This window comes from Anguilla anguilla, chromosome 8 (assembly GCF_013347855.1).
Source record: "Anguilla anguilla isolate fAngAng1 chromosome 8, fAngAng1.pri, whole genome shotgun sequence".
In the NCBI taxonomy this organism is placed as follows: domain Eukaryota; kingdom Metazoa; phylum Chordata; class Actinopteri; order Anguilliformes; family Anguillidae; genus Anguilla; species Anguilla anguilla.
In genome coordinates this window covers 35,478,446-35,506,441 of record NC_049208.1, presented here as the reverse complement: position 1 = coordinate 35,506,441, position 27,996 = coordinate 35,478,446, and the positions used below count along the sequence as shown (strand labels likewise).

Sequence of the window (27,996 nt, the reverse complement as noted above, 5' to 3'; positions counted from 1 at the left end):
GATTTCTTTCTGTATTTATTTATATTTTCTTATACTTTTTACATATTTTTAATTTATAATAACACATATAATTTTGGAAAGTGTGAGGAAGGAATGTCACCTTTTTTTTTGTACCCATTTAATTACAAGAGCATTTTTCACATTCCCATCAAACAAGCTACAACAAAGATTGCTAAAATGTCAGCTGACATTATAAAACTATTGGTAATCAGTTCTCTAACACTGTGATGGATCAATGAGGGTCGGGGGGGGGGGGGGGCAGAGGGGGCCCTCTGGGGTGGAACGGACTGGTGTGTGGGTGCAGGAGGATCGGGAAACGGTCACGGTGCTCTGAAATTGTGGGTCGACGGGGGAGAAAGGCGCACAGTACACACACAACGGTTTCTAACACTCATCATGCTGCACCAGGACCTTTTGTCTATCGCCACTATCAGTCACATGGGGGTTCAGAATCCAGAAACACTGCCAGCTGCCTCAAAGGCAAACAAAAGATATGAGGAAAAAGTCCACCTCCAGAAATGTGCGTGTGTGTGTGTGTGTGTGTGTGTGTGTGTGTGTGTTTGTGTGTGTGCACGCTTATCACGTACAGCTTTTTAAGGTTTTTAGAGAGCGTGCCTAGACTTTGGTATGTTCCTGATGGCAGATGTTTTCATTAAGTGAGAACACAATAAACACGATCCCTCCTGTTTCCTAGGTAGGCTGACGCACAGCTGGAGCACACGCAGAGTGGAGCTGGCAGTCTGCTCAGAGTCTGCAACAAAAGGTATAAGGCAACAGAACAAAGGCCAAAAGAAGGGAAAACGAAGCATTGAAAATATAAAGAGAAAACCTAAAGAAACCAGTCTTTGGTGTTCCCAAGCATTACGAAGGTAACGCCGTTATTGAGAGAGACAGCGGATTTGGCTTCATTGCTCCATGTCTGATCTAACAGACCACAGCAAGGAGCGCCACCTACTGTTCGGGGGAACAGACTGCTCTGTTGGAAAACACGGCGGACACAAAACCACAGTGAAATAAAAACAACGTGCGGCAAAAGTTTTCCTTCGCACAACAATAAATTACAAGCTACTGGTCTGAAGCATTGCAATGTGCAAATTAAAAACCCAACTACATGGTCATTTACTGGCTGAGCGGATCCACAAGTCCATTTGAACGTCTGTACAACAGGATCATGCATTGGGCTACTTACTGTACATGAGACAATACAGGGAGATCGGGGATCGACTGAGAGGCTTGATGAAACCACAGGCTTGGTCCTTAAAGTCAAATGTTTCCCAGGCGTAGTCCATGTACACATGTTGGTCGGCATTTGGCCATTTTCTGAATCTTTATACATTTTATGCAGAATCTTATTCAAGAGAAATGGTCTCCGATCGAAAGATTAAAAACCTGATTGTGCTCATCTCAATAAACAGTGCTGGCATTACTTTCAGTTCATTTTTTTTCTTTTTTTTTTTTAACCGAATGTCCGCATTGTCATCTGCAGCACCACTGTCACAGACCAATGTCTGTAAACCTCAAAGTAACACGGACAATTTATGAAAGCAGCCAATCAGACGTAGGGGGGTGGGGGGGGGGGGGAGGGTTGGGGGGGTGGAGTTTCTCTCACGGAGATATTTTTGCAGAGTGAAAGGAAGGGGGTTCCGGCATGGGGCGGGGCTTTAGGCGGGCTGGTCTTTCTGCAGGGTGGAGATGTGGAGGGAGGGCGGGGCTTTAGGTGGGCTGGTCTTTCTGCAGGGTGGAGATGTGGAGAGGAGGGCGGGGCTTTAGGTGGGCTGGTCTTTCTGCAGGGTGGAGATGTGGAGAGGAGGCGGGGCTTTAGGCGGGCTGGTCTTTCTGCAGGGTGGAGATGTGGAGGGAGGGCGGGGCTTTAGGTGGGCTGGCCTTTCTGCAGGGTGGAGATGTGGAGGGAGGGCGGGGCTTTAGGTGGGCTGGTCTTTCTGCAGGGTGGAGATGTGAAGGGAGGGCGGGGCTTTAGGCGGGCTGGTCTTTCTGCAGGGTGGAGATGTGCAGGGAGGGCGGGGCTTTAGGTGGGCTGGTCTTTCTGCAGGGTGGAGATGTGGAGGGAGGGCGGGGCCCGCCCGCTCCACTCGCTCAGGTGGCCCTCCTTGAAGAGCAGGTTGCGGGCAGGCAGGGGCACGCCGGACTCCGCCGAGGGCTGGCTCAGGGGAGAGGAGACGCCGCTGTCTGGGTCAGCGGGCTGGCTGCCCTCCTGCAGGCGCCAGGAAGAGAAGGAGAGTCACATGATCTCGCAGGCGGGAGGGGGGACAGGTCATTCTTAATAAGGTACAATAGGTTTTCGGAGAACGTAAACAGAGCCGAAGACCCAGGAACACAGAAAAGGACTGAAGTAAAAAAACAAAAGCTGCCGAAATATGAACACAGTCGGGTCTTGAATGACAGAACTGGGAACCATAGCTACTGTAATCTCTCTGCGTACGCAAGACATTGGAACATTAGCAACAGGGCTGTCTACAATTCAATTTCAAAGGCACTGAGAATTCATTCCAGACTTTACACTACGGTCAAGTTCTAGCCATTCTTTCTTTGTGAGAAAAAAAGAATACGAAATAAAAGATACCCTTGCAGAAGACGCTTTTGACTTTTTTTGTTGCCATTACAGAAAATTGGGAGTGTGAGAGAACAACGTACTTACCTGGAACGACTGCACAAAGCTTAGCACCTTCAAGGACAGTTTTCGGCTGGAATGTAATAGTTTCTGCACGCTGGAGTGGGGAAAAATAATAATCTGTTATTATATCCTGCGAAAAAAAAAAAAACATGAAAGATTCTCTATGTTTGCCCTGCCACTGCACATATTTGTAAAGGCCCTTTTACAAAATTGCAAAGGAAAAAACGAAATGTGAAGCGCGTGCTACTAGGCGGACAGAACTGCTGATTAAACACTCGCCTGTCTTTGCTGCAGAGCTGATGGGAGGCGATCTTCTGACACACTCTGCGGTTCAGGTCGGAGCTAAAGAGGGGCATTCCGAAACACAGCTCCAGGGGCACCCACTCTTCTTCTGCTGAGGGCGCTTGGGAGGGGGGCGGTCACACAACAACAACATCGTCACGCTGGGGCAACCGTGCTTTCTGCTGTACAAGACTCTTAGTTTGACTCCAACGTGTGGTTCACATACAGTACTTTTAGACAGAAAACACTGTATTGACTAGAACTTCACTTACATGTTGCCCTGTTTCGTTCCACCAGTGTTGCTAGGGGCCTGAGTTTGCTAGCGCTTCCCCTAATTCTCTGCGCATTCTTGCAGGTCGACACTGGGATCGTGCACCTACCTTCTGTCCCTTGCTTTTTGTTCCCTTCGCCGTTGTTTTCCTCAGTGACGAGCTCGAAGGACTCCGTGCTGCCATTGGCGTCAAACCCTCCGCCAAGCTCCATGTCCCCTGGGAGGACAATTTAATTTAAGGTCACCGAGTTTGAAATCCATCGAACGTACAATGTCAAGCTTTTGCTTGTTATAAAGGAATGATTTCGGGGTGGAAACTGAAGCTGAATGTTATTGATGGAGGACACAGAAGTTCTCAACGTTGACCCGACTGAGCCCTCATTCTATCTTTGGGGTTGCCAGGTCTTTGCGCACTGGTGCCACAGAAAGGTGATCTATGATACAGTTTCAAATCAAACCTAGAAACCACAGAAATTGTTGCCATGTTCTAAGCTGTGATGACAATGGTAGAGAATTGGACCTGTGCTGATCAGAAAATTCTGAAGCTCCCAGTATTTGCAACAAAACCACGAGAGGAAATTTACCTCGATGAGACCTGCACAAGAGGGGACAAGACTGGCAAAAAAAAACAGTTTTAACCTTTAAAACAGGGTTTGCTCATTCACAGCTCTGAAGGCCAAAATATACCACTTACAAGGGAAATGCAATTTGTTATCTAAACCTCTAAACTACTGTAGTAGATAAAAGCCGCTTTTCCACTGTAGGGCCGAACCGTTACCAGGGCCACTCCACGCCGTTCCGCACTGCTCAGTACTCGTGGGAACGGTTACGGTTTCTGTTTCCACCGTCAGGCTGCTAAAACCAGGACTAGGAAGTGTCTAGTGAGGACAGCAGGTGACGCGGTGGATCAGCGACGGCGTCCCGTTGTGAATGTAATATGCGCCAGGTGTTGTTGTCGTCGCTCCCCATACTGTTTTGTTTTTGTTATGTTATGTTTCGTCGGCTGTCACGTATGACGTGCACCTAGTCACACTCACTTGCTTTCACTCACGTCCTACGCACTCCACACCTGATCAGCTACCAAACCTCAAACTTTGCCCAACGACACTCAAACGAGAGAAGCTCTGGACTCTTCGACACTATGGAAATGAGAATGCTTTCTGGGACCAATTTCGCACACCCAGCATGCCCTGCTGCGTGTAGCATGTAGCGCCAGGCAGGCAGTTATAAACCTATATGGCCAGTTATACACCTATATATACACGTTCAGCCACACAAGCACGCTAGCTGTGAGGAAGCTCATGTGGCCGGCGGATGGAGGCCCTCCGGGCGCGGCGCTGACCTCGGCCGTCGGAGCACTCGCTGAGCCTGCGGCGGTGCCGGTTGGCGGGGTTCAGCATGGTGACGTAGCCGCACAGGTGCTCCAGGTCCACCTGCTCCCGCAGGGTCCGCAGGGCCTTGTGCACGCACATGTTGCTGTAGGAGAACTCTGGGGAGGGGGCAAGAGCGCGCCATTCAGGACAACTACGGGCCAAGAAGTACCATAGAAATTCAAATTAAGCAGTGAGCCCCACAGACAGGCCGTGACAAGGACGCAGCGATCCAGTCTTGGGCACCGAAGAAAGCATGAAACTCTGTGGTTTCCATACCTCCTTTGAGGTCCTCCTCATCGAACGGAAAGGGGATGTGAACGGCCTCCCCGTGGCCGTGGAGACCGTGGCCCTGCGGATGCAAACAACTGGTCACTCAGCCATCGCTGAAGTTCAAGCTCTCTGCACATTATGAAACAACAAAGCCTATGGCCGTGTTCTTCTATGCAAACACAGTTCGGCGAGATCAGCAATCAATGAAACGAACCCGCCAAACTAAGTCTGTGAAGAAAATGTATCACGCTTGCGTAAATCAAAGTTAAAGAGAAATATTGATTGATGCAGGGTGCCCTTGCTTACATCAAATATTGATAGTAGCAGGGGGCACTCCAAAAGCAAAACAGTTTGAGCCACTCTGGGCTTTATAAGATGCAGGCAAGCATGCTAATGTAAGCTGCCTGCTAGTGGTTTCCACTCAGAATTATAAAAACCTGCGTCCAAGACTATGAATTTTTCATACCTCTATACACATGGAGTTTCTATCCCTGTGATATAATTTCAAAAATGATGAAATGAAAAATTCAGATTTTATACCACCTCATCATCCTAGCTCCTGGAAATGAGTCATTTTCAGGAGCATGCATAAAACACACATGGCAAATGGATGCACGTTTTCCCAGAGAAAAATAAACGCACACCACTCTGGGAAGAAAATGGCTGACTGAAGTGCTCATAATGACTCGCTAAAGGCTCGCATTCTCTATGCGATGATCTCTATTCTCCATGTTTGATGGGTCCTCCTCCTGCCTCTGAAACCGAAAGGCACAGACACTCAGCGTTCTCCAGGAGGACCCTGCACCGAGCCTGCTCTCCCCGAGCCTCGGACTCTCCCTCACGCAAGCTCTCCCTTCACAGCAAGTGTGAGTCCCGTGAGGGACGGCCCTGCCCCCGCCACTCACCTGTATCAGCACGGCGGAGTGGGTCAGGGCATCGTTGAGCATGGTCAGCACATTGGACGCCGAGACGACGCCGGGGTCGTGACCCCAGGAGGTTATCAGCAGCCGGTCATAAGCCTAAAAATGCTTTTTGGAATTAGCTGACGTTCATAGCATAGCATTCATGTCAAATTTTCCAACTGACGCCTTTGGAGGCCGAGAAGTTTTTGCGGCGTTGTTGCAGAACCGGGAACTCACCTGGAAGGTGTCCGGAAGCTTCCGAAGACGGGAGCCTTTGGACAGCAGCAGCGACGGCGGCCCCTGACCGGTCACGTAGTACAGGTAGAGCTTGAACCAGATGGAGCTGACCTCCGGGATGGCCGGGCCGATGTGCTGCGGAATAATGTCATTAAACTCTGAGAGATGAGATCAGCTGCGACCGCAGCCCATTCCGCTCCAGTTAACCCTACAGGGGCTCGCTGAGAGGAAGGAGCGGCGTAGTCATTGGACCGTGACGCTCTTGGTCAAGTTGCAGCGTTGGACCAGGCATGTTTATATTGCGGTCAAAAGGAGGTGGTTGTAATGCTGTCCAAAGAAAGAGGATGTCGTGCAACCACAACAAAAAGGATTTAACAGAACATTACATGAAAAAAGAAAAAGAATTTTGAAAAGCAGAAAGAAAAAAGAATGCTAATTGCATTACAAATTGCATTGTACACAGCAGTGGATGCCTGGCATTTTGCCTTTTTAAAAATAGCTACTGCACAGCCATTTGTGCCTCGCCTTAAAATCAATAAGTTTGTGGTTCCCCTTCTAAGATACAGAGAAAAGTTGCCAATCCCCTCTCGTGGAAATACTTCTCTAGCATTTCTCACTGGATGTCAAAATGGCGCCATTTGGCAGCATTCTCTCATGGTATTCCCAGCACACGCACGCCAGCCTCAGGCTCTTTGGTAGCTGGATCGTCTCCCTGCGCTTTTATTTTGGGCTCTCAAGCATTCCAGTCAACCACACCTCTCCTGAGTACAGCCACGTTGACCTAACTGGCGAACATCCATAAATGACATCCTTGAGGGAAGCTCTCCAAATCCTGTTGTGATATGACAGTTTACAAAGGTTTTAATTAGCTAGCAATGCTGATAAACAGCTCTTTATTCAGAGAAGGATTAGCACTTCTTCGGTGAACATAAATATTTATGTTATTCAATTTTGATTCGCTGCTGAGCTATTGTTATGGCCAAGTAAGCAAGCTAGCTGGGATCAGTGTTCAGAAATGTAAAACGTTTTTTGGTTTACTTTATTTAACCAGGAAGACCCCAATGAGATCGCACCTTCTTTCCCTTTTCCCAGACAATATACAAATGAATAAAAATGTCTATATATATGGCCTACAGACACCCACATACAACCAGTAATAAAAAAGATAATCAGCCACTTGAAACTACACAGTTTACTACAACTACTACAGTTTGCCCAACTGATAGCAGACCAGAGACTACAATCAAGGGAGTGGAGAGGGGAAGCGCTCTTTGAATGAAGACAAAGGCAACATCCAGGTTTTAAACAATAAGGTCAGAGGTCCACAGACTGAGCCAATGAGAGCCGTGCTCATTCTGAAGCTCCTTCGGGTCACAGATCTGCAGGGAACCGCTACTGGCTCAGCTTTCACACCGGCAGCAAAGAGCCTATAAAGCAGGTAGTGTTTTTAAAACAGAGAAACCACAGAGCCCTGGGACCGGCTCTGCTTTCAGCGGTGTTTATCCAGTGTCCTGGCTCGTGAATAATTCACTCGCGCCAGGCTGAGTCATGTTGCTCCCCAGCCGCGGCGGCCAGGTGAAGACGTGCGGGAAAAAAAACACATTACAAAAAGCTCTAAAGCGTGAAGCCTGGCTCAACGGCAAAACGGAACACCCTCACCCCCCACCCACACCCCCACCCCCCACAAAGTTCAATTGCCCATTCGCATTCTATCAGGACTACCAAATTCTGGCCCAGAAACCGAAGCACCGCTCCTGTCTTAGTCACGCTCAGCAGTGGAAGGCAGCAGGATACTCTGCGCCCCTCGCGGCGCCGGGAACAACACCACGCCCCCGGGGCTTCCCAGGGACCCGGCGGAGCGCCGTACCTGAGGCGTGCAGCTGCTGATTGGCCGGATCTCGTTGCTGAGCGGCGCCATGGAGACCAGCAGCCGGTAGTTCTTGTTGAGGACGCGGCTGCAGGTGGCGGGGTCCAGGCCCAGGAGGCTCTCGCAGCGCAGCAGGTCCAGGGGCAGACCTGGAGACACGGGCGCAGCGCGCGTCAAACACAGAGTGGCCGCCGCCGCCGCCGCCACACGCAAATCACTCCGCCGCTCTGAACAAGCAGGGTACAGGTGCCCGTACGGAACGGCACCTGCAGCTTTTATCAGCTTCCACTGAGTCACGAGCCAGACCACACTGCGGTTTAACCGAAAGCCTGAGCACAGCTAACCCACGATAGGCCCAGATTGCCTGAGTACAGCTAACCCATGATACACCCAGACTGCCTGAGTACAGCTAACCCATGATACACCCAGACTGCCTGAGTACAGCTAACCCATGATACACCCAGATTGCCTGAGTACAGCTAACCCATGATAGACCCAGATTGCCTGAGTACAGCTAACCCATGATAGGCCCAGATTGCCTGAGTACAGCTAACCCATGATACACCCAGACTGCCTGAGTACAGCTAACCCATGATAGGCCCAGATTGCCTGAGTACAGCTAACCCATGATAGACCCAGATTGCCTGAGTACAGCTAACCCATGATACACCCAGATTGCCTGAGTACAGCTAACCCATGATAGACCCAGATTGCCTGAGTACAGCTAACCCATGATACACCCAGACTGCCTGAGTACAGCTAACCCATGATAGGCCCAGATTGCCTGAGTACAGCTAACCCATGATAGGCCCAGATTGCCTGACCACAGCTAACCCATGATAGGCCCAGACTGCCTGAGTACAGCTAACCCATGATACACCCAGATTGCCTGAGTACAGCTAACCCATGATAGGCCCAGATTGCCTGAGTACAGCTAACTCATGATACACCCAGATTGCCTGAGTACAGCTAACCCATGATAGGCCCAGATTGCCTGAGTACAGCTAACCCATGATAGACCCAGATTGCCTGAGTACAGCTAACCCATGATACACCCAGATTGCCTGAGTACAGCTAACCCATGATAGACCCAGATTGCCTGAGTACAGCTAACCCATGATACACCCAGATTGCCTGAGTACAGCTAACCCATGATACACCCAGATTGCCTGAGTACAGCTAACCCATGATAGACCCAGATTGCCTGAGCACAGCTAAGCCATGATAGACCCAGATTGCCTGACTACAGCTAACCCATGATAGGCCCAGATTGCCTGAGTACAGCTAACCCATGATACACCCAGATTGCCTGAGCACAGCTAACCCATGATAGACCCAGACTGCCTGACCACAGCTAACCCATGATACACCCAGACTGCCTGACCACAGCTAACCCATGATACACCCAGACTGCCTGACCACAGCTAACCCTTGATAGACCCAGATTGCCTGACCACAGCTAAGCCATGATAGACCCAGACTGCCTGACCACAGCTAACCCTTGATAGACCCAGATTGCCTGACCACAGCAAACCCAAGGCAGACCCAGATTGCTTGTAATAAAGGCTATTCACAGGCCTCACTTACTTACCTATATTTGGTTGCTCAGCGTCTGAGGTGAGCTCCTTATTATAGCGCAGAAACAGTATCGTGTTCCTGAGGGTCAGTGCATGGTCAAAATACCTCTGAGCTTCTCCTTCTGCTGTACTCTCCACCTGCAGACAAAGGGAAGTAATCAGCATGGTGTGTGTGTGTGTGTGTGTGTGTGTGTGTGTGTGTGTATTTTTGAGTGCGTGCATGTCTGCAGTGCATATGTGCAGTGCATGTATGTTTACAGTGTATACACATGGGGCAGCAGCGTAGTATAATGGGTAAGGAGCTGGTCTTGTAACCTAAAAGGCACAGGTTCAATTCCCAGGTAGGACACTGTCATTGTACCCTTGAGCAAGGTACTTAACCTGCATTGCTTCAGTATATATCCCGCTGTATAAATGGATGCAATGTCAATGTAAAAAAGTTGCTCTGGATAACAACATCTGCTAAATACCTGTAATGTAATGTAATGTACACATGCCTGGGTGTGGATGTGTGTGTTCTTGTTTACAGGAATGCCATGTGTGTGTACAGTGCCCATAGTGTGTGCTTGTGAAAACATTATCAGCCTTCAGATTTGAGTGTATGTGCATGCGAATTACATTTTACAGTAAGACAGTATGATATACTCAACTCTGCCTCACACCAAATACAGTGGATTCTTACCTTCTCCAGTTCCATCAAAAAACTGTCCAGAGTTTCATCGGAAAGTTTCCCCACTTCAAACATGGTGACTGCATGACTCTTCAAGTTCTGCGAGCGAGAGAGTAGTTACTTGACTGTCAAGAAAGTCATTTTTGCAGCAAGATGTGCGGCACAGTCCACAGGCTAGCTGACTTTCAACCCTTATTCCATTCACTGCGGTGGCACTTTCAGTGCTGTCAACCTATCTCTATTTCTTCAGCCCTCTCTGCTTTCCCTGTCTGAATAAAGCAAAAAAGAAAAAACCCAGGAGGGCAGACTTTCTGCTCTCCTTTACAGAAAAAAGAAAGCACAGCTTTCATGATGTTATGTGAAGTTTTAGTTACTATTTGTTGCTCGTAATTATGATTTTCACATGGTTAACTATTGATAGCATAACTTTTTTCTGGACGAAGGGCCCTTGAACAGGTGTGCGTGGGCGGCGGCCATGTCACTCACAGGTGAGAGGTTCCCCATCATGAGGAAGGCGGTGAGGGTGGAGTCGAACAGGAAGGCGATCCTCTTGATTGGCCCGGCGGGGATGCTCAGGCTGCTCACGCTGGCCGTGTCTGCGCGGCGACAGGGAGAGGCCTTCGTCACGCTCCGCGTTACCGGGGGTTGCCAGGCAACCGAACACCGAAACCCGGCGGCTTTCGCGGGAGCCGGGGCGGCGCGCGCCGCGAGGAGGGGCGAAGTAAATTATTTTGGGGCGAGTTCCATCCCTCGCGGCGCCGAGGCTCGAGATCAATCTGCCACCGTCCCCTCGTTGAGAAAACAAAGACCGGTCATGCGGAGCGCTTTATTGCTGCTGACGTTAAAGCGGTTTCTGACCTCAAAAGAGCACGCCGAGAACAATTCGGTGGCAGTTTTGATTGAGGGCCGTGGCTGCGTCTAAATCTGAACTCTGGAATCTGAACAATCTGCGCTGGATCCTCAGCTAGGCAATTCACACAGACGTGATATAACAAGCAAGCCCGAAAAAATGCTTACCGTGGCAATAATCAAAAGCACCTCTGTGGCATTTTAATGTCACACAAGCAGGGGGTTAAGCCATCCACCGTGGAAACAGTGGAAAGTTCTGGTGCTTTACTTTAAACCTGGTCCACTATAGGAAGGGAGCGTTTCAATTGTCACTGAATCACTGAAATGTCCACTAATCTTTCTTTTTTTAATTTTAATTTCTCTGCCTTTTTCAAATAAATGTCAAACTAAAAATGGTAGGTCGTATCCGCCAATTACAGGCCATTACATTTCCCTTTTTGGAAAATATCTCAATTTGCAACTCATTTAAATCACGTTTGCCATTGACCTTCACTGAGAGCTATTTTAAAGCAAGTGTTTCGGATAGCCCGGCTGGCACAAACGTCCTGTGACTCAAATGCAAGTGAAGAGGACGTGAAGTGGGAGCACTTGGGTCTGTGCTGGGACATGCCTGAGTATGGGGGCACTCTCACCTTGGTCCTCCAGGCTGGTGGTGTCAGTGTCCGTGGCTGAGGATCCCGCCTCCATCACCGGGCTGCCCCCCTCCCATGACAGCAGCATCTTCTGTGGGTCCATTGTACTTCTGTCAGAGGATACGGACGGCCCCATTTTAGGATTAAATGTGCTTAAACATAATAGCTGAGATCACAATCAGCCTGATTGTACGGACAGCTTCTTTCTAGCCAACTGCTCATGTTTTGGAGATGGCAGCTTCGGAGATTTGAACTGGCATTTGACTAGGCCACTCCCCAATTTAGTGTGTGGAAGGTAGAGGGGGTTGTAAGGGGAGGAATGTCATGATAGTCTATGTCAAAAGCCTCAGAAAAAATATTACATCTTTATTAATTCCTTCCATCAGTCAAAATGGCTTCACAGACATCATGTTGAGAGCTCAGACCTAAAGACATCATAAGTCTTTAGATAGATGAAGACTGTCCAAAATATATTGAAAGTTTCAAATTTTCAATTAATATATTTTTTTTCAATTTTGAGTTTAAAAGGCGATTATAGCAGCACCTTTTGACTAATTGCAGTCTTATTAAATTATGTGGTTTTGAGTCATGCCTGTTGGTTGTATGACAAGTTTCAGCAAGCTAGCTTTAACAAGCTAACGAGAATATGTGAAAAAAATAACACTTGTGGCCCCCTATTGACCATTTTAAATGAAATGGTATACAAGTTTAAACTTTGCATAAGTTGGACTTTAAGTTGTAAAAAAGTTACAGACCAAAATGTAAATATATGTATTATAGCGCCACCATCTGGCCAATATATACAGCCCACCTGTTGAATACGGTTAATGTAGGATTTATGGTTTATGACCTACAGATATTTTCATTGTAAAGAAAGAAAGAAAGAGTTCCAGTACTATATGCTTGGAACCCTAATTATGAAAAATACATTAGTTGACCTTGTAAGTCAATATAATAATACTTATAATAATACATGTTGCATTATGAACAATAATGTGAGATTATAATTGTGCATATTATATACAGTAGTGTGACAGCATTATGTCTCATTGTGAATGGGTTTATAATGCTTTAGACATGGGCTCCATAAAAAATGTTAGCCAAGTACACTGTTTGTATTGTAGCATTCATCATCCAGAATGGACATAGTGCTTGCTGTACATCAACTGTGAATACATGTAGAACAGGCTAACAGTACACTGTGAGGTAGCAGTTAAACATGTGAAGAGGATCAGAGAGGTCACTGCTAAGACGTACTTGAGCCTGTTGACACAGGGGGCGCTCCGCCAGGTGGGGTGGAGCTGGTCCGGGCTGATGACCTGGCCCTTCTTCAGCGCGAAACCCAGACGACAGTACATGGACACAGCATTCTGGGCCAGAAGAGAAGAGTTTAAAGCTTTAGCTCAGCACCATCGAGGCATCAAACAAAACATCTTCCTCACAACCGAGGGTCTCAGGCAATACGGATCACATCAGTTAATGTTTACATCATTTTAACGCTGCAGTTCAATTGTAATCATTTCAAACTGACAGCTGCCCCCGGGAATTCTTTCTATTCAGACTTGACCCAAACTCTGACATTACTGATAAACTGTGAAAGGTTTTGCAAAAATGAGCCACTTGTGGGGAAAAAAAAAACTCTGAGATTTTTATACTTTTATACTATGAAAAAGTTCTTTAAAATCATTTATCTTACTGAAATCATCCTAACTTTTAAAAGATATAGCTGCACTTTTGAGAAAATGACCTTCAAAGCACAGGCAGGTAATTTCACCAGTTCTTAATAGGAACTCCTTACAGAAATACATTTAGATTAAGAGTAGTCATATAATTAGCTTAATGCTTTATAGAATCCTTATAGAGCAATTGTGAACTCACTAAACCCCAAAAAAACCATAAAATAAAATCTTACTCAACTAATATATTTGCAACTCTGCTGAATTTCTGAACCTTTGTTACAGAATTAGTTTCATATTCAAAAGCTTGATTTCAACTATTCACATATTAAACATAGCCTTCTAGTTTTCCCTTAATTAGTTATTATGCACATCTTTGAAGAAGTTCCATCACGAAACAAGCATACATATGTAAACCATAATCCCCCTTCAGTTGCTCAAGCTAATTACGCATTCTTGTACTCCCATGTAAGTACACACACGCCAGATTCCATTCCTCAAAGGGTATGCCACCAGGTTTGGATCTTATGACATCGGCATCAACGGTGACATTGTGCTATTCACTGCCCTCCCACTCGTTTGACCAATCAGGACTGATGGGGACATGCATAGTAACAAGAAATTCTGTTTACTTCAAAATCCTCATATTGCCACAAATATGGTGCTATCCTATTTGTCTCCCTGATGTGAAACTGAATTATCTTTATTTGGTACCATGGAATATATGGACAATCACAGAACTCCAGAACTGACAGAAAAGCTGCTTCTTTTCATAGCTCCTGGTACCAAACTGGTTCTGTCTAGTTCCATAAAAATAGCTTTTTTGGTACTTACAGGTAAAATACACGAGAATAATCTAATGTTTAGCAATGCCTAACTGAAAAAATGGACATTTTGAACATCAACTGTTGGCTTTTAACTGTAACTAGAATTCCATATGCCTGGCTCACCAGAGCAGGTCACTATTATTCTCAATAATATCTATCAAGTGGAAAAGAGCTCTGAAACCCATACATCGCTTTCATCTGGGAGCAAAATTCATAATTCAGTCCATGTGACATGAGGTAAAGAAAAAAGGAAAGCATAACCACGGGGGGCAGGGGGCGAGGGGGTTCATTTCAGGCAACCATGTGCCAAACTTTCGAAAGTTGGGCTCAAATTTGGGAGGCTTGCCTCTGGTCAAATAAAGTGAGTCTAAAGCCAGACGCGAATAAGGCATAATTCAGCCTTTCTGTCAGTTTGTTTGGCTTCAGGTCCTGTCACTGACTCTAGGGAATCTGACATAATGGGGGGTGGGGGGGGAGGCAGTGAAGTGTAAGAATTTGGATCCGGAACAGAAGATTGCTTCTGTGAAAGTGGCAGATGCGCAAGGCTTCGTATTAGGGCAGGATTTTAACAGACGCGCAGACGTACAGGAACGGCGCCGGCGGGGGAGAAGACGACTTTCCGACAAATTAAGAAAAAATTACGACCGTATAACGAACGGGGCAATCCGTGAACGAGACCTGACAAGACCGTCCCAGTTGGTCTCATTAGTTCAACCATGCTCTCGTCCGAGATAAAGGACTCTCCAAATGTATTCGCATATCCACTAACACGCTCAGAAATCGTCTTTTTTTTTTAATTGAGCAAATATCCAAAGGAAATCCCAGGCAATGCTCTCTTCCTAGAGAAGTGAAAAAGCCTTCATGATATGGGCCATCTTATAATGTAACAACCTTGTAATGCGGCCCATTAAAGGCTTTTTAACTTGTCTAAGAAGAGTGTCACCTGGGATTCGGATATTCGCGTCACCCATGTTTCCTATGAGCACCTCTTTTCTATACATTTTTTAAAGCCATTTTTTCCTTTTTCCCTCCATTAATGTAAAATTTTGTCTGAAGAACCAGGAAGCAATCCTAATTATAATACCTGAACATTAGCATAGCTAAGGCAAGTCCCCTAAACTGAAACTCTATTCTTCCAAAGCCACAGTGAGAGAAATAAGACACCAGTATTGTATTCCAGAATTGTATTCAGCGCATGAAAAGCTACATCTTTAAACTAAAAAACCATTCTGAATCACGCCAACCTGCAGAGGAGGAAGTATGAAATTGCCTCTCCGTTTTTTTTTTCTGTGGCAATTTAAGAGGACCATTTCAAAATCACTACATGTCACGGTCATTTGGAACAGCATCATTTTATGCCAGGAACGCTGCATGAAAGGATAACCACCATCATAAGTACATACCTTCACCAAACCCAAGTCGATCTCAAGTACATTAGCTAGCTGAAATAAAAAGCAGAGGGAAATGGAGTCAATTTGAGCGCGTTGGAAAATGTATTTGAAAAAAAAAAAAAAAAAAAGAAGTAAATGGAAAAAAAATAAAAAATTACACGAATGACAATACTGAATTCAGAGTTTCCAGAACCTACCTCAGACACATTAGTCTGCTCATCAATGGACACAAATATTTTATAAAGAAGTGTTTCAAAATAATCTCCTTGGACCCTGTTCATCACGAACCCTTCCAGCGGTGGAACTGGGAGATGGGATGAAAGCAGAAGGTCAGTTATGGAACCAATTTCAGGAGAAACAACCACAGCCCTGCTGATATCTAGGTTTTTTCACATTTCACAATATGGACTTATAATCACGCCATTATCCTCTCCATACCAACTGCACACAGCCTCCTCCATTAGCCCCAATTTTAAGCTCGGGAAGACAAGAGCACTGGGAGGAACGGTGGGCTCAAACAAGCAAAATGGTGGGCTCAAACAAAACCAACTGGCAAAGGCAATTTAACAAACCGTAAAGAAACATAACATCGGAGACACCATAAAAGCTGTGCATGTGCACTCGCATGCTCTATATGGAAGACAAAATTTCCAATAAAGATGCGAAATGTCAGAAAGACCAAAATGGCTGTATTAGTCGGTCTCACCTGAAATGCAGCTGTCATCTGATATGGGTACATCTAGGTATATGAAACCTCTGTTGTACAGACCTTAGAAGATAATGGAAAGTGCCTATGAGCAGAGATCCACTGGCAGGAAATAACATAAAAAATAACATAAACATCATAATTATAAGCATAGTCATTTGCCAACCACTTGAATGCAGGCATGGCTTGTAATTGAGTAAATCTGATACAGCAGCATCCCACTCAATCACTTTTATTTCCAAAGCAGCAGGAAATTGTTATTCTTCAGGCAGTTACACAAGCCTATTATTATGTAAATTCAGCATAAATGGCAGACAGCAGATAATATGTCACTCATCAGTTTCTCAGTCTAAGACCGGGGGTTCAACCTTTGAGGTCCAATCCAGCAGCTCCTTGGCACATTCATTTCACGATTTGCACTCCAGCCACGGCTAAGCGGGAATATCCAGTGACAGAATACGATACCGCTTCATTAGACGCCTCAATCACCTGATCGGCACTATCGCAGCGCAAACGAATTCGCGTTCTGCAGAGCGGCAGGGAAGTGAAGTGTCCTTTTTGTCCACTAGGGGGCCAAAGTCAGCCCATACACACATGCCCCCAGGCAAATAGGGATCACAAATGAAAATAAAAACCTGCAACACTGTGGCACAGTATTGCAGTTTTCTGTCACGCGGTTGCCACACTAACCACTATCACAACGTCCACTTTGGAGGTGCATTGTTGATGGCAGCGTGCAGGCCCGGACACAAACACGGCTCTTTGTCTTTTTTTCCGTATCCAAGCAACAGCAGTGGCAAACACAGTGAACTCTCTCAACCGTCAAATCTGGTTTTAAGGAAATTTGAGCCCCGCTAACTGATACTCTGGCTGGCCCAATATACCCAGCTCACCTGCATTTATGACTGTTCCGGGCACCGCTACGAGTGAGTGACTCATGGCCAAAACGGCTTAAATTGTATCAGCGTAACACAGCATACACAGGGGCCAAACAGAGACGCAGAATGCCAGTGAATGGCAGTGCTTTAGCACAGCGCTCCGTGAATAAATCAGGGAAGGACTACGTCTGCAAGGCCGGCATTCGCATAAGTGCAGGGAGACAGAAGTGCGTGAAACAGCGCTGAATAGCAGCTGTACGCAGCTCCTGCCACTCGCTTCCCAACTCTGTGAAGGATGGGGGGGGGGCTGCCACTCACTTTCCAACTCTGTGAAGGATTGGGGGGGGGGGGGCTGCCCTCGCCTTCCAACTCTGTGAAGGAGAGGGGAGGACTGCCACCTGCTTTCCTACTCTGTGAAGTAGGAGGGGGAAGACTTCTACTCGCCTTCCAACTCTGTGAAGGAGGGGGGTGACTGCAGCCGCCCCATTTCCCACCGCCCTCTCTCTGACCGCACTGATGAAAAGCACCTTGACCAAGTGACAAAGCACTGCTGACTGCCGATATTTCAATGCCACAGACTTCAGCTTTTTTTAAATGCTCACCTTGAATATGAAATTCATTATTATTCAAATGTCCACCCTTGGATATTAATGTTATTGCTGTTAGAAGGTTCACCCTTGAATATGAATTTCATTTATTTTCCCTGTTAAACAGAGAATTCACCTCCGCAGGATAGAACGGAGAAGATGTCAGAAATTCAGTAAATTATATTAAATGACTTCCAAAAACAAAGGAAAATGCATTAGAAAGCACAGCAAAAATGTAATCCTCTTTGATGTTTTAATTTGACAGGGAATACCCCACCACACAACACACTAACGCCTTTTCCCGCTCATTGGAAAATCAATTAAGTGCATTAGCAGGGTCTGCTGACAGAGACAGACCAAGGGAATTCCTAACTGGGCGGGGAACAGAAAAATCGGAAACAGAAAGCGGTTAAAAACACATTAGTAAATTTGGGGCCTAACTTGGATATTCCCAAAGGCAGGGCTCCTTCACCTCCTCAGCCCCAGCAGAAGGTACACTAGTAATTTAACTCCAGGGCTCCAGATACAGAAGCATGGCAGCCCAGAGCAGCGGGCAGCAGGATGTAGTCACGGCTCTCAAGCCCCGCCTCCCCTCCAGCAGAACCCCCCTCAAGTTCCATTCCATTCCCATGGCAACAACAATAGCAGCGAGACAATAACCCGAGCCTCCCGCGCAGGAGACATTTCATTACGCTAAACTGCCCTCCGCGGCGAAGGCTGACTGGACGGGACGTGGGGGGGGGCTTGTTTCCAAGGCGATACTCACTCAGCACCACGTTGTATTCCATCGATCCGGCCAGCTGCGGACCAGCATCGATCATCTTATCAATCGCCTTCCTCTCCGCGGTCGAGCAGATCTGCAGTCGGAGGGAACAGTGACATTTAGCACTTCTAAGGCTTTAGCGTCTTTAGCATGGGTGTTAGCCCATTATTTCCAGCAATTTCACTGGTCAAGATAGGGGCTTGCGTGTCCAAAAACCTTGCGCACGCGCTAAAAACATTTAGTCAAGTCCCTTAGAAGACAAAAAAAACTTTATCCGAAATTTAATGGAGCGGACAAAACGCTCCCTTCATCTCAGCGAGCGCCCAGCCTGCAAGGGATTTCCAAAAATGAAGCTGTCAAGCATCCGCAAATGCGCATGCCTCACTTTAATTAGCCGTTTTTTCTTCCGCTTTGTGACAGACCAAATTTAGCCGGGGAAAGGCGAAGGAAGCGCGGCGAGGAGGAGCGGCGCTCTCACCCTGATGTCGTCCTCGGTGATGTAGCCGGTCTGCGCCACCCACCAGGGCTCCACCGAGATCTCCACGGGCTTCGCCGGGAGCAGGTCCCGCGCCGTTTTCCTGCGGAAGAATTTCTGAGGAGACAACAAGCGGCTAAAGCGTGGAGAGCGCGATCGCTCAGACGTTCACTCATCTGCACCAAGGGGCCTGCCTGCGACCCCTGCCCTCACCTGGCCCCCCGCGACCCCTGGCCTCACCTGGCCCCCTGGGCCTGCTGAATATTCACTTCCTTTCATAGTTAAGATCGGGCTGGTTGACTACAACGCACCCCTGGCAGTTTCCCAGGAAACCCACACGCCCCATTCTCTTCACTCTGACAGAATCCCTGCCATAGGAACTGCCCCATGTTTCTTTTACTTGGGCTAATCTACAAAAGCTTCAGTTTGATCCGAAGAACACATTTAAACAAACAAAACTATGGGCAACATTAGTTTACAATTCTTTCTTACAGGATGCAAACGTAAGATGCAGGGCTACAAAAAAAACTAAACAGATTAAAAACGTCACAATGAGGTCATATAACAGAACATGCAAGCGTACTTAGCATGTACTTGAAGCAACAGTTTATGCGTTTCTTACTTTGGATGACCTGCACTGGTTCATCAGGTCAATGTACTGGTTCCTCCCAATGCCCAGGAGCCTGAGACCTACAAGACAAGCAGCCGGCGTTAAGGTCCTGTACACACGGTTAGCCTGCCTCTCACGACGCCAGCAGAGACATGCGTGAGCGTGCACAGACAGCCATCAAATCTGCATACGGAGTGTAACTTCCTGAAATCCCTCTCATCTGCCCCACCGTGAGGTCATTTATCACCCCACCAATAGCGGCGTTCTAAAAGCCCTACGCTACAGCTGTGGGCCGGAGAGGGACCCGCCCACTCGCAGAGCGGTGACTCATCCCGGTCAGGCCCCCGGCCCTCGCTGCGAGAGGCCTCCAGGGGCCCGTGGCGAAGCGCTTTGAGGCGAGAGGGAACGGGGCCCGCTCAGGGTCGGCTGCCTCAATGGCAGCCGGTCGCCAGGGAAACGTCACCCCGCTGCTACATCGCAGTCTCTCTTGACAACCTTTGCCAGGCAACAGCATCACCCCTCCAGACAAGGAGAATGCCGATAATGATCTGCTTGGCAGGCACCTGTGTCCAAGCTGACAGATGGCACTTACGGCTTACCCACATTATACAGGGGGATATATTACAGAACGGGTTCAGATTCAGAAAACCGCACAACCGTAAACACTATCCAGTGCTAGTTTGTACTTGGTAGGATTGTTGTTTGCTGAACAGGTTACTCTACAGGGTTGGAGTCCTGATCGATGTGGTCACTTCTGGCACTACGATCCTTACTTCACTCTAGTGTGTTTCTTTTGCACCTCTGCACCGTGAACTAATGCACTTGTTGTACGTCGCTCTGGATAAGAGCGTCAGCTAAATGCCTGTAATGTAATGTAATGTAATATACTACGCTATAGCATATAGTAGGTCCTTTGTATGTTTGTTCCCTTAAGCAAACTTAAACTCTGTGAAACACTGAAGCCATATGGGTACTTTTAGGAAAGAGAATTTTGAAAGGTTTCTGCAAGTACGGAACAAAAAGTACAGAATTTTTGAAGATGGTTTCCAATGGTTTGAAAGGACAGGGTGAACACACTGATATTTCATACAGAGTTCAATTTTTTCCCTCACCTATCAGATAAAAAAAACTTAAAAATATATGAATTTTGGCACAGCAAAGAACATAGCAGAAGCATTTATTTCCAGCCTGGCAACTCAACAGTGGCATAAAAGAAGAAGGGGCCAGATAGCTCTTCTCTGGGGAGAGAAACACTTACAGTCAGCAGCGGTGAAGTTGGGGAGGGAGTCGTAACTCTTCTCGCTGTTCATGATGTCCTGCGACAGAAAAACCCAGACGTCACTCGCGCGATCTCTCCCCTCATCCGCGAAATTCCGCCCCGCGCCCACAGCTCATTACGAAAAACCCGAAACGTGCCAGAGAGGGGAGAAAGCGCCACGTCCCGGAGCGAGACGGACTGTCACGCGGCCTCAGGCGCTCGATAGACCACTCAGCATCCCCCCTCAAGTTAAAGCTGGCACTCCAGAGAGAAAAGGCTCTCCACCGGAGCTGCCACATAAACCACTCGCATACAAAACGGCACCAGTGACTGTGACTACGGGAATGCAGAAAATATCCCGTCTAAAATGCAATCCGTAAAACTCTAAACACGTTCAAAACACTTAGCGTTTAATTAAATTGGGTGATAATGTGAGAGTTGTATTTCATAATGGGCAGCGAAAATAGAATACACTCAACAATTTAAGAAGCTATAACACTTACTTGAATATATAAAACGTAAAACCTTCAATCATTCAAACACGCAGACGCACGCAAGCACACAGAGGTAGCAAAGTCACAAATTCTGCAACAAATTCATTTTGCCACATTCCTCCAGAAGTGTGTATGTGGGCACCGTACAGTGTATTTCTCACAATTAAAAATAATCCCAGTCATGTGTGCATTTCTAACACCATATATAGTAACCATGTTTGCAGATGTGCTAGTGTGGTCCTGAACATATTTCTAATTATTCTGTGCAATAATTATGGCTGACAAAAAAAATATGATGATTTCCATGAGGGCAGGAATGGTAATGTGTAGTGCCTCCATGCTCTCACTTCAGCAGCAGCAGTAAAACCAGCCAACTGCACAGTTATGTCTGAGGCACCAAGACGTCACCACGGCCAAGACATCGTCCATAAAGGACGACAGCAGATCCAGAATGCATTGTCAGAGCATACTGCTTGCTTCCATTTTAGGCATGACATTCAGAGGTCTGCATTTTTTATAAATAGAAAAAGAGCCAAAACACGAGGAAAAATATAGTGTTCTATAAACGCAGATATTGCGAGGTCTTTTTTAAAGATTACAATGGGACATGACCCAGACTTGAACCACAACAAAATAATTACTCCCATTTCTTTAAGCCAATTGTCTTTGGCGTCTGATACATGTGATGTTTATAGATCATAATATTTACACAGCCGTGGTAGCATTGCCAGATTCAAAGAGAAACTGCTTCATCTGAATGAGAAGTCGAGTAGTTTCCACAGACTAAATAGCTTTTTTAAAATAAAGCATTTGATTTGTTTTCTGTGTATGTCATCTTTGTATTGTAGCCAATTAAAACTCTGGAATATCAAAAAAAAAAAAAAGACTTACTGCACATGGTAAAAAATAATCCTCGTACTACGTTAGCTAATTCCCCCACAGCAAGCCGTTAATGGTAAAAAGGATATATATTCATGCCCTCTTGTACATTAATAGGCTGTTAATGTTTGTCAATAGAGGTGGCCAAAGTAAAAAAAAAAATCCAAGTTTGTTTACAAAAGTTGTCGGCCTTTTAAAGTTGTATAGCTGATGCTTATTTGCCTGTGCAAGGGCATGCTATATTGTAGGATTCTAGATGGTACGGGTTAAGTTTGTTGGTCTTGTTTCCCGCTCAACTGTGTGGTGTACATCTCAGCTGTCCGATTTTAATTCAGTTATTTCCTCTTAATTAGGGCTAATAAGTTGTGCCTGTCAAGAGCGGACACACGCTTTACAGGGAGGGGTGTTGCAATCTTGGTTTGAGTTCATGTGAAGCCTGCGCTCTCCTTGATGTCTCCTTGAGTGTTGCTGTAATACTGATTTTTTAAAAATGTATTACTTTGTACCATCATAAGGAGGTAGAGATGAACTAGTTAGGAATACTGTAATGTCATAGGATTAATGTGACAAAAATCTGTTACAAAATTTAAGCTTATTTCATGCTGCTTCTGTTACAAGTGTCAAAATAAAATGATGAACAACGTTGATTTATCGTGCCATTATTGTGAATTGGCATATTATGACAAAAAACATTTTTTGTCATTATTTTTTTTCAAATATTTTTACTGGAACGCAAGTGAATTAGTGTAAAGCAGAGCTTTTGAAATGTCCCACATTCCAAATGTCCTGCATTCCAAAGAACCAGCATTCCATGGGCTGGGGCGGCCACTAACATTGTAACTGGGCCCTAAAACTTTTCAACTGAAACTGGAACACCACACAGAACACAATAGACAGCACTGAGCTAATTCACCTTCATGCAGTTTAAATATCTTGCTTTCCACAGCCTCTTTAAATATGGCATTAATATCAGTTTTGTAATTAAACTATTACCTAAACAAGACTGTTCTATGAAAAGAAAATAAAAAAATTCTACAATTGAATTGAATACCTTTAACGTGGCACAGAACATAAGGAAAAATACATAATTAACAGCTGCACATAGACTGAGGAGGTGTTCCTACTGACATTCCCTCTGAAAAGCATTTTTTATTTTTCAGAGCAAGCCACTGCAAAGCTTTTACTTGGATTGTTCAGTTCTTGGCCATTTTAGACCCATATCAAACCCCCCTTGCTTAGATCTGAGTGCTGCACTTGACACTGTAGACCATAAGATTTTGACTTTAAAAATGGTTAGGTCTCGCAGGAACAGTTCTCAAATGGTTTTATTCAAATGTGGCTGGTAGAAATTTTTGTGATGCCCTGGGGGATTCTGAATCAGAAAAGGCTGCTATTACTGTAACTGTGGGATTCTGCAAGGATCTGTTATTGGCCCATTACTCCTCTCCTTACATGGGCTTCCCCTTGGGAAAATCATTATGAGGTTAATATTCATAGCTACGCTGATGACGCACAGCTGTACTTTTCTGTATTGCCTGACGATGAAAGCTCAATCAGTTCTTTATAAAAATGCCTGAATGATATTAAACGCTGGATGTCTCAGAACTGTCTTCAATTGATTTAGGACTGAGGTCCTAATCATCGGATCTAAGGCCCAGAGAGAAAGAATTTCCAAGAACCTAGATCCCCTAGCGTCAAAAAATAAAGCTGATGTTAAGAATCTAGGCGCAATCTTGGATACTGACTTTCTTATACAGCTTTCAGCCCTGTATAAGAAATGTTAGAAGGGTGGCCTTTGGCATTTGAGAAACATTACAAAAATAAGGCCTTTCCTCTCACAAGCTGATGCTAAAAGGTTAGTACATGCCTTTTTTTTTACAAGTAGATTAGACTAGTATGCCCTCGACTCTGGTCTTCCAGAAAAATATACAGAGCAGCTCCAACTTGTGCAAAATGCAGACGCATTTATCTCAACACGAACCAAGAATAGAGCCTACTTCACACCTGTACCTGCATCTCTGCATTGGCTGCCTGTGAAATTCACAATTGATTTTAAAATTATTTCACTTGTTTTTTAAAAGCACTAACTGGCATAGCACCAGAATACACCTGACCCTGTTTACTCAGTTCAAATGTGCCCTCGCTCTTCAGGCTACTGCTTGTTGTTCGACAGCCGCTATATAAATAAAGTTCATTATGGTCATTTCTTTCCTTTGCAATTATCCCATCTCCGCAGCGGAATGGGTAAGCAGAGTATTATTCTGATCACGTGAAAATTTCAAAAGAACAGCTGAAGGCTATAGCAATTTCTTTAATTTCTCCCTAAATCAGACCATTTCAGATATTTCATTGTGCCTGTACCTGTGGACCTCTATAAAGAAAGGATCGTCAAGGTCATTATATTTACTAGGAGTGTATATATTTACACACACACTCAAGCACACACACACAAGCACATGTACGCACACAAATAAAACATAATGGCCTTGAGAAACCTTTCTTCTGGGGTATGTGCTGGTACTATCCACTAAAAGAGTCTTATTATGTTATATACACGTCAAAACACACTCACACATACATACACGCATGTAGACACACACACACACACACACACACACACGTCAAAACACATTCACACACATACCCCCACGCAGACACACACCCAAACACACAGACACACACACACACAAACGCACACACACACAGTGACCATGGACCGTGTTGTGGACATGGAATCATTTTAGAAAGCAATTTCTTGTGATAGCAGCAACTAAAACTGAATAATGGTATTGAAATCAAGAGGCTTAGAAAGGATACTTCTAGACACACTGGACACAGTTTTCATTAACAGCGACTAGGTAAACTACAAGTTCTGTTTCAGAAAAGCTCTGGGTATACTTTTAGTAGGATAACCTATATTGACCTATCCTGCCACTAACCATCCAAACACATACTTGTTTTTACACATTTATATTTTAACTGTCGCTCTGATATATTCTAACATCCGGATGGAACAAATCAGAAGAATCTTACTCAGTTGAACAGTGGGCCTGAATATAAGCCTGCACTGCATATTCTGACAGTGAACAGGTCTTCAAACGAAGTAGGTTCAATGTATGTGCTTGATAAATGACAACATTGCATGATTACAGTGACCCTATGCCCTCTTGCTTACTTTTGCGTAGCAGCAAAAAAAAAAGGAAAATATAAAGTTAAAAAAATCTAAATATTTTAACAATTGCCATAAAAAAAACCTTATGGGAAATGTAGTTTGGTCCGTACTGTCTTCCTGCCAATGTGCTAGAAAAGCAAACAAAGTGCGCCTATCCTTCTACAACGCCAATAACAGCAACATTTGGCTTCCAGTCCCATGTACGCAGTGGTCTTACGGGTAATGGTTTAATTTGGGATGCAGCCAGTTTCACTGGCCAATGGTGCTACAAGAGGAGCCTGTTACGACCGCCACCGTTTCATTACATGATATTTTTTTTAAAAACAAAGTCTGTTCCAGCACATTTTGTTCCCAGAACATTAAAGAATCACAGAACAATGAAGTTGCTTAAATCTATGTAGCCATTCACAGGTGAGTAATGAGCAAAGAATGAGGAATCCAGTGCACCAGTAACACGGTCCATGTGATACTGTAAACGCTACTTATACCAGACAGGTGGCATTTATGTAAAGGGATTATAAGCTCTTTGTTTCAGCAAGTCTGATTTCACACTTGAAAATAAATGTCTACCCTCACTGCAGAGAAGACTCTGGACGCCCCGGTGAAAACTCCACACCTGCGGCCTTCGCTCTCAGGACATACCGTGCCAGTGTCACCTGGGAAACGTACCTCCATGATGCCGATGTAGTAGGAGAAGGGGGTGACCCGCAGGCCCTTCACCATGATGTCGGACAGATGGTAGGGGTACAGCATGAGGTGCTCCCGGCTGTACTTGAGCAGCTCCTCGTAGTACTTGCGCTCGTCCTTCTTCACGTGTCTCACTGAGGAGACGGGAGGAGAAAGAGCGGACCAGTGAGGGCCCGGAGAGCGGCCGGCAAGCGGCACACAGCCGGGGTTCAACTGCCACCACAGCGGAGTCGTTTCCCCAGCATTTCGGCAAGGTTGCTACTAGGGCCATGATAAATTACCACAACTGACTGACACAGCCTCATTTTTGCTCATAGAATGAAGGCTGATATGTAGACGTACATGAACGCGCACCTCATACATTACATAAATACTGCTATCAATATTCCTACAGTACATCAACACACTACTAACATGCAATGCATTTTCATTTCTACAATTTAGATTGTCTTTGCCAATTCTTTAGTAACATATGGAAATTCATACCCTAATGCTTTACACAACATAAAAACTACTAGGGCATCAATCTTGCCCCAAGGTTGCAATGACCAGATATGATTTGTCAAAGCAACAGTTTATAAAAAAGATAATTCCTCCCCTATTAGGACTAACATTCTCACCTAATCCCAATCTAGACACGCAAAGAACGTAATATGCAAGGTTAAATGTCACACTATTTCCGACTTGTTTATTTCCAATCAACAGTATTAGTTTTGTTTTTCCAAGTACCCAGAAATATTAGCAGTAAGAAATGTAACTTTTTTTTCCCAACAACAGCTAACGATTCTGGAAAAATCGCTTCAGCCAAGCTTAAATTTTATTTTATTTATTTATTTTTTTAAAGCATCCTGGCAACATCCTCACGTCCTCACGTGACAAAACACAATATAACAGCTCCTGAACATTCTTATGAGCACATGTGTAAGGGCCCAGTTAGGTGCATGGAATATTATGCACTGATTTCCTGTATGAGCATCTTTTATCAGTTATTTTAAAAAGGAAGCGGTGTCGCTCAACCATTAACAATGCAAAGGTACGAAAGTGGCAAACACCTGTGCGGAACTTACCTAGGTTATTGCGGAATCGCAGCTGATTCCTGATACTGTACAGTAACACATGCTTCTCATATTCGCGCTGAGAGTTTCCAAGACTCTGAAACATCAACATTTTTATACAGTGAACACCTAAATCCCAGTGTTCTGTTATATATTGTGATTTGGAAAGCAAGTAAAATATTACTTGCGAGATATCTAGTAAACAAGTAAACATTCATTATGCAAACTAATCCACATATTAACACCTGACTAAAGGTAAAATGTGATTTTCAGTATAACCCAGTACCTCCTCAATATAGATCACGATTTCGAGTTTTAGTAACCAGCTAGCTAGCTAATTGTAGTTTGTATCCAGTTGACACGCTACTTAAGTTACAGTATATTAACAATTAACAGTCAACGTTAACTTAGCTAAACAGCTTGCTAGAAGGTTACAGCTCACCAGGAGCGCTGCAGTGAAATGCACCATGTTATGGGCCACACTACAATGCAAAGGAATTCGGTTTTGAAGATTTCCGATGAATGACAAAGCTAGATAGCTAATCACTTGCGATTATTATATTTTGGATAAGTCACTGGAAGAACACAGCTGTGTGTGATGTTACACAACCGCATGAACAGTACTGTCAGGGGACAGAATCACATTTAACCTCTGGCTGATCGGTCACATACAGTACCTGTTTGACATTTGCTGGTAGCTTGTTCCACGGGTAATTCTGTCTGATGTGAAATTCCACGTCTGTATTCATAGCTAACTAGCAAGCTAGCGTTAGTAACAACGGTTCGGTGAAGAGTAATTACGGGCTTGTGGGTATGTCCAAGGTGACTATACCGCCCGGAACATTAAACGATCGGTAATTAATTAAAAAAGTTCGAAATCTGTCCCGTGTGAAGATGTGTTTTTCGTTTTTTCGAAAAAATGTCCACTTCCTTATTACATTTTCAAGCAAGCACCCGTTCGTCACACTGTTATGTT

At 45.3% G+C, this 27,996-nt stretch overlaps 1 protein-coding gene across 2 annotated transcripts; it reads right to left on the bottom strand.

The window, feature by feature from the left end:
- Positions 1-45: 45 nt before the first annotated feature.
- fam91a1 (family with sequence similarity 91 member A1) lies at positions 46-27,996 on the bottom strand. Of its 2 annotated transcripts, XM_035430354.1 has the most exons (25): positions 27,698-27,996; positions 27,033-27,117; positions 25,948-26,099; positions 20,734-20,791; positions 19,488-19,555; positions 18,869-18,982; positions 18,394-18,484; positions 16,163-16,225; positions 15,654-15,760; positions 15,469-15,507; positions 12,820-12,932; positions 11,563-11,672; positions 10,568-10,677; positions 10,094-10,180; positions 9,426-9,549; positions 7,835-7,983; positions 5,968-6,102; positions 5,734-5,847; positions 4,835-4,907; positions 4,528-4,674; positions 3,295-3,402; positions 2,912-3,035; positions 2,657-2,726; positions 2,060-2,212; positions 46-1,955 (listed from the first exon to the last, which is right to left on the bottom strand). In XM_035430354.1, exons 1-25 carry the CDS (start codon positions 27,767-27,769, stop codon positions 1,923-1,925), a joined length of 2,499 nt encoding a protein of 832 aa, XP_035286245.1. In that variant the 5' UTR covers positions 27,770-27,996; the 3' UTR covers positions 46-1,922. The 2 variants fall into 2 exon arrangements, with proteins under 2 accessions (XP_035286245.1, XP_035286244.1); XM_035430353.1 differs by having other exon boundaries at positions 46-2,212.

Bases quoted from the DNA above. Each gene is read 5' to 3' on its own strand.
- fam91a1 (XM_035430353.1), bottom strand. From the start codon at position 27,769: ATGAATACAGACGTGGAATTTCACATCAGACAGAATTACCCGTGGAAC. The intron at 3,036-3,294 runs GTAGGTGCACGA...CCCCCTCCCAAG, and splicing joins CAAAAAGCAAGGGACAGAAG to CGCCCTCAGCAGAAGAAGAG. The intron at 2,213-2,656 runs GTAAGTACGTTG...TGGCGCCTGCAG, and splicing joins GCTTTGTGCAGTCGTTCCAG to GAGGGCAGCCAGCCCGCTGA.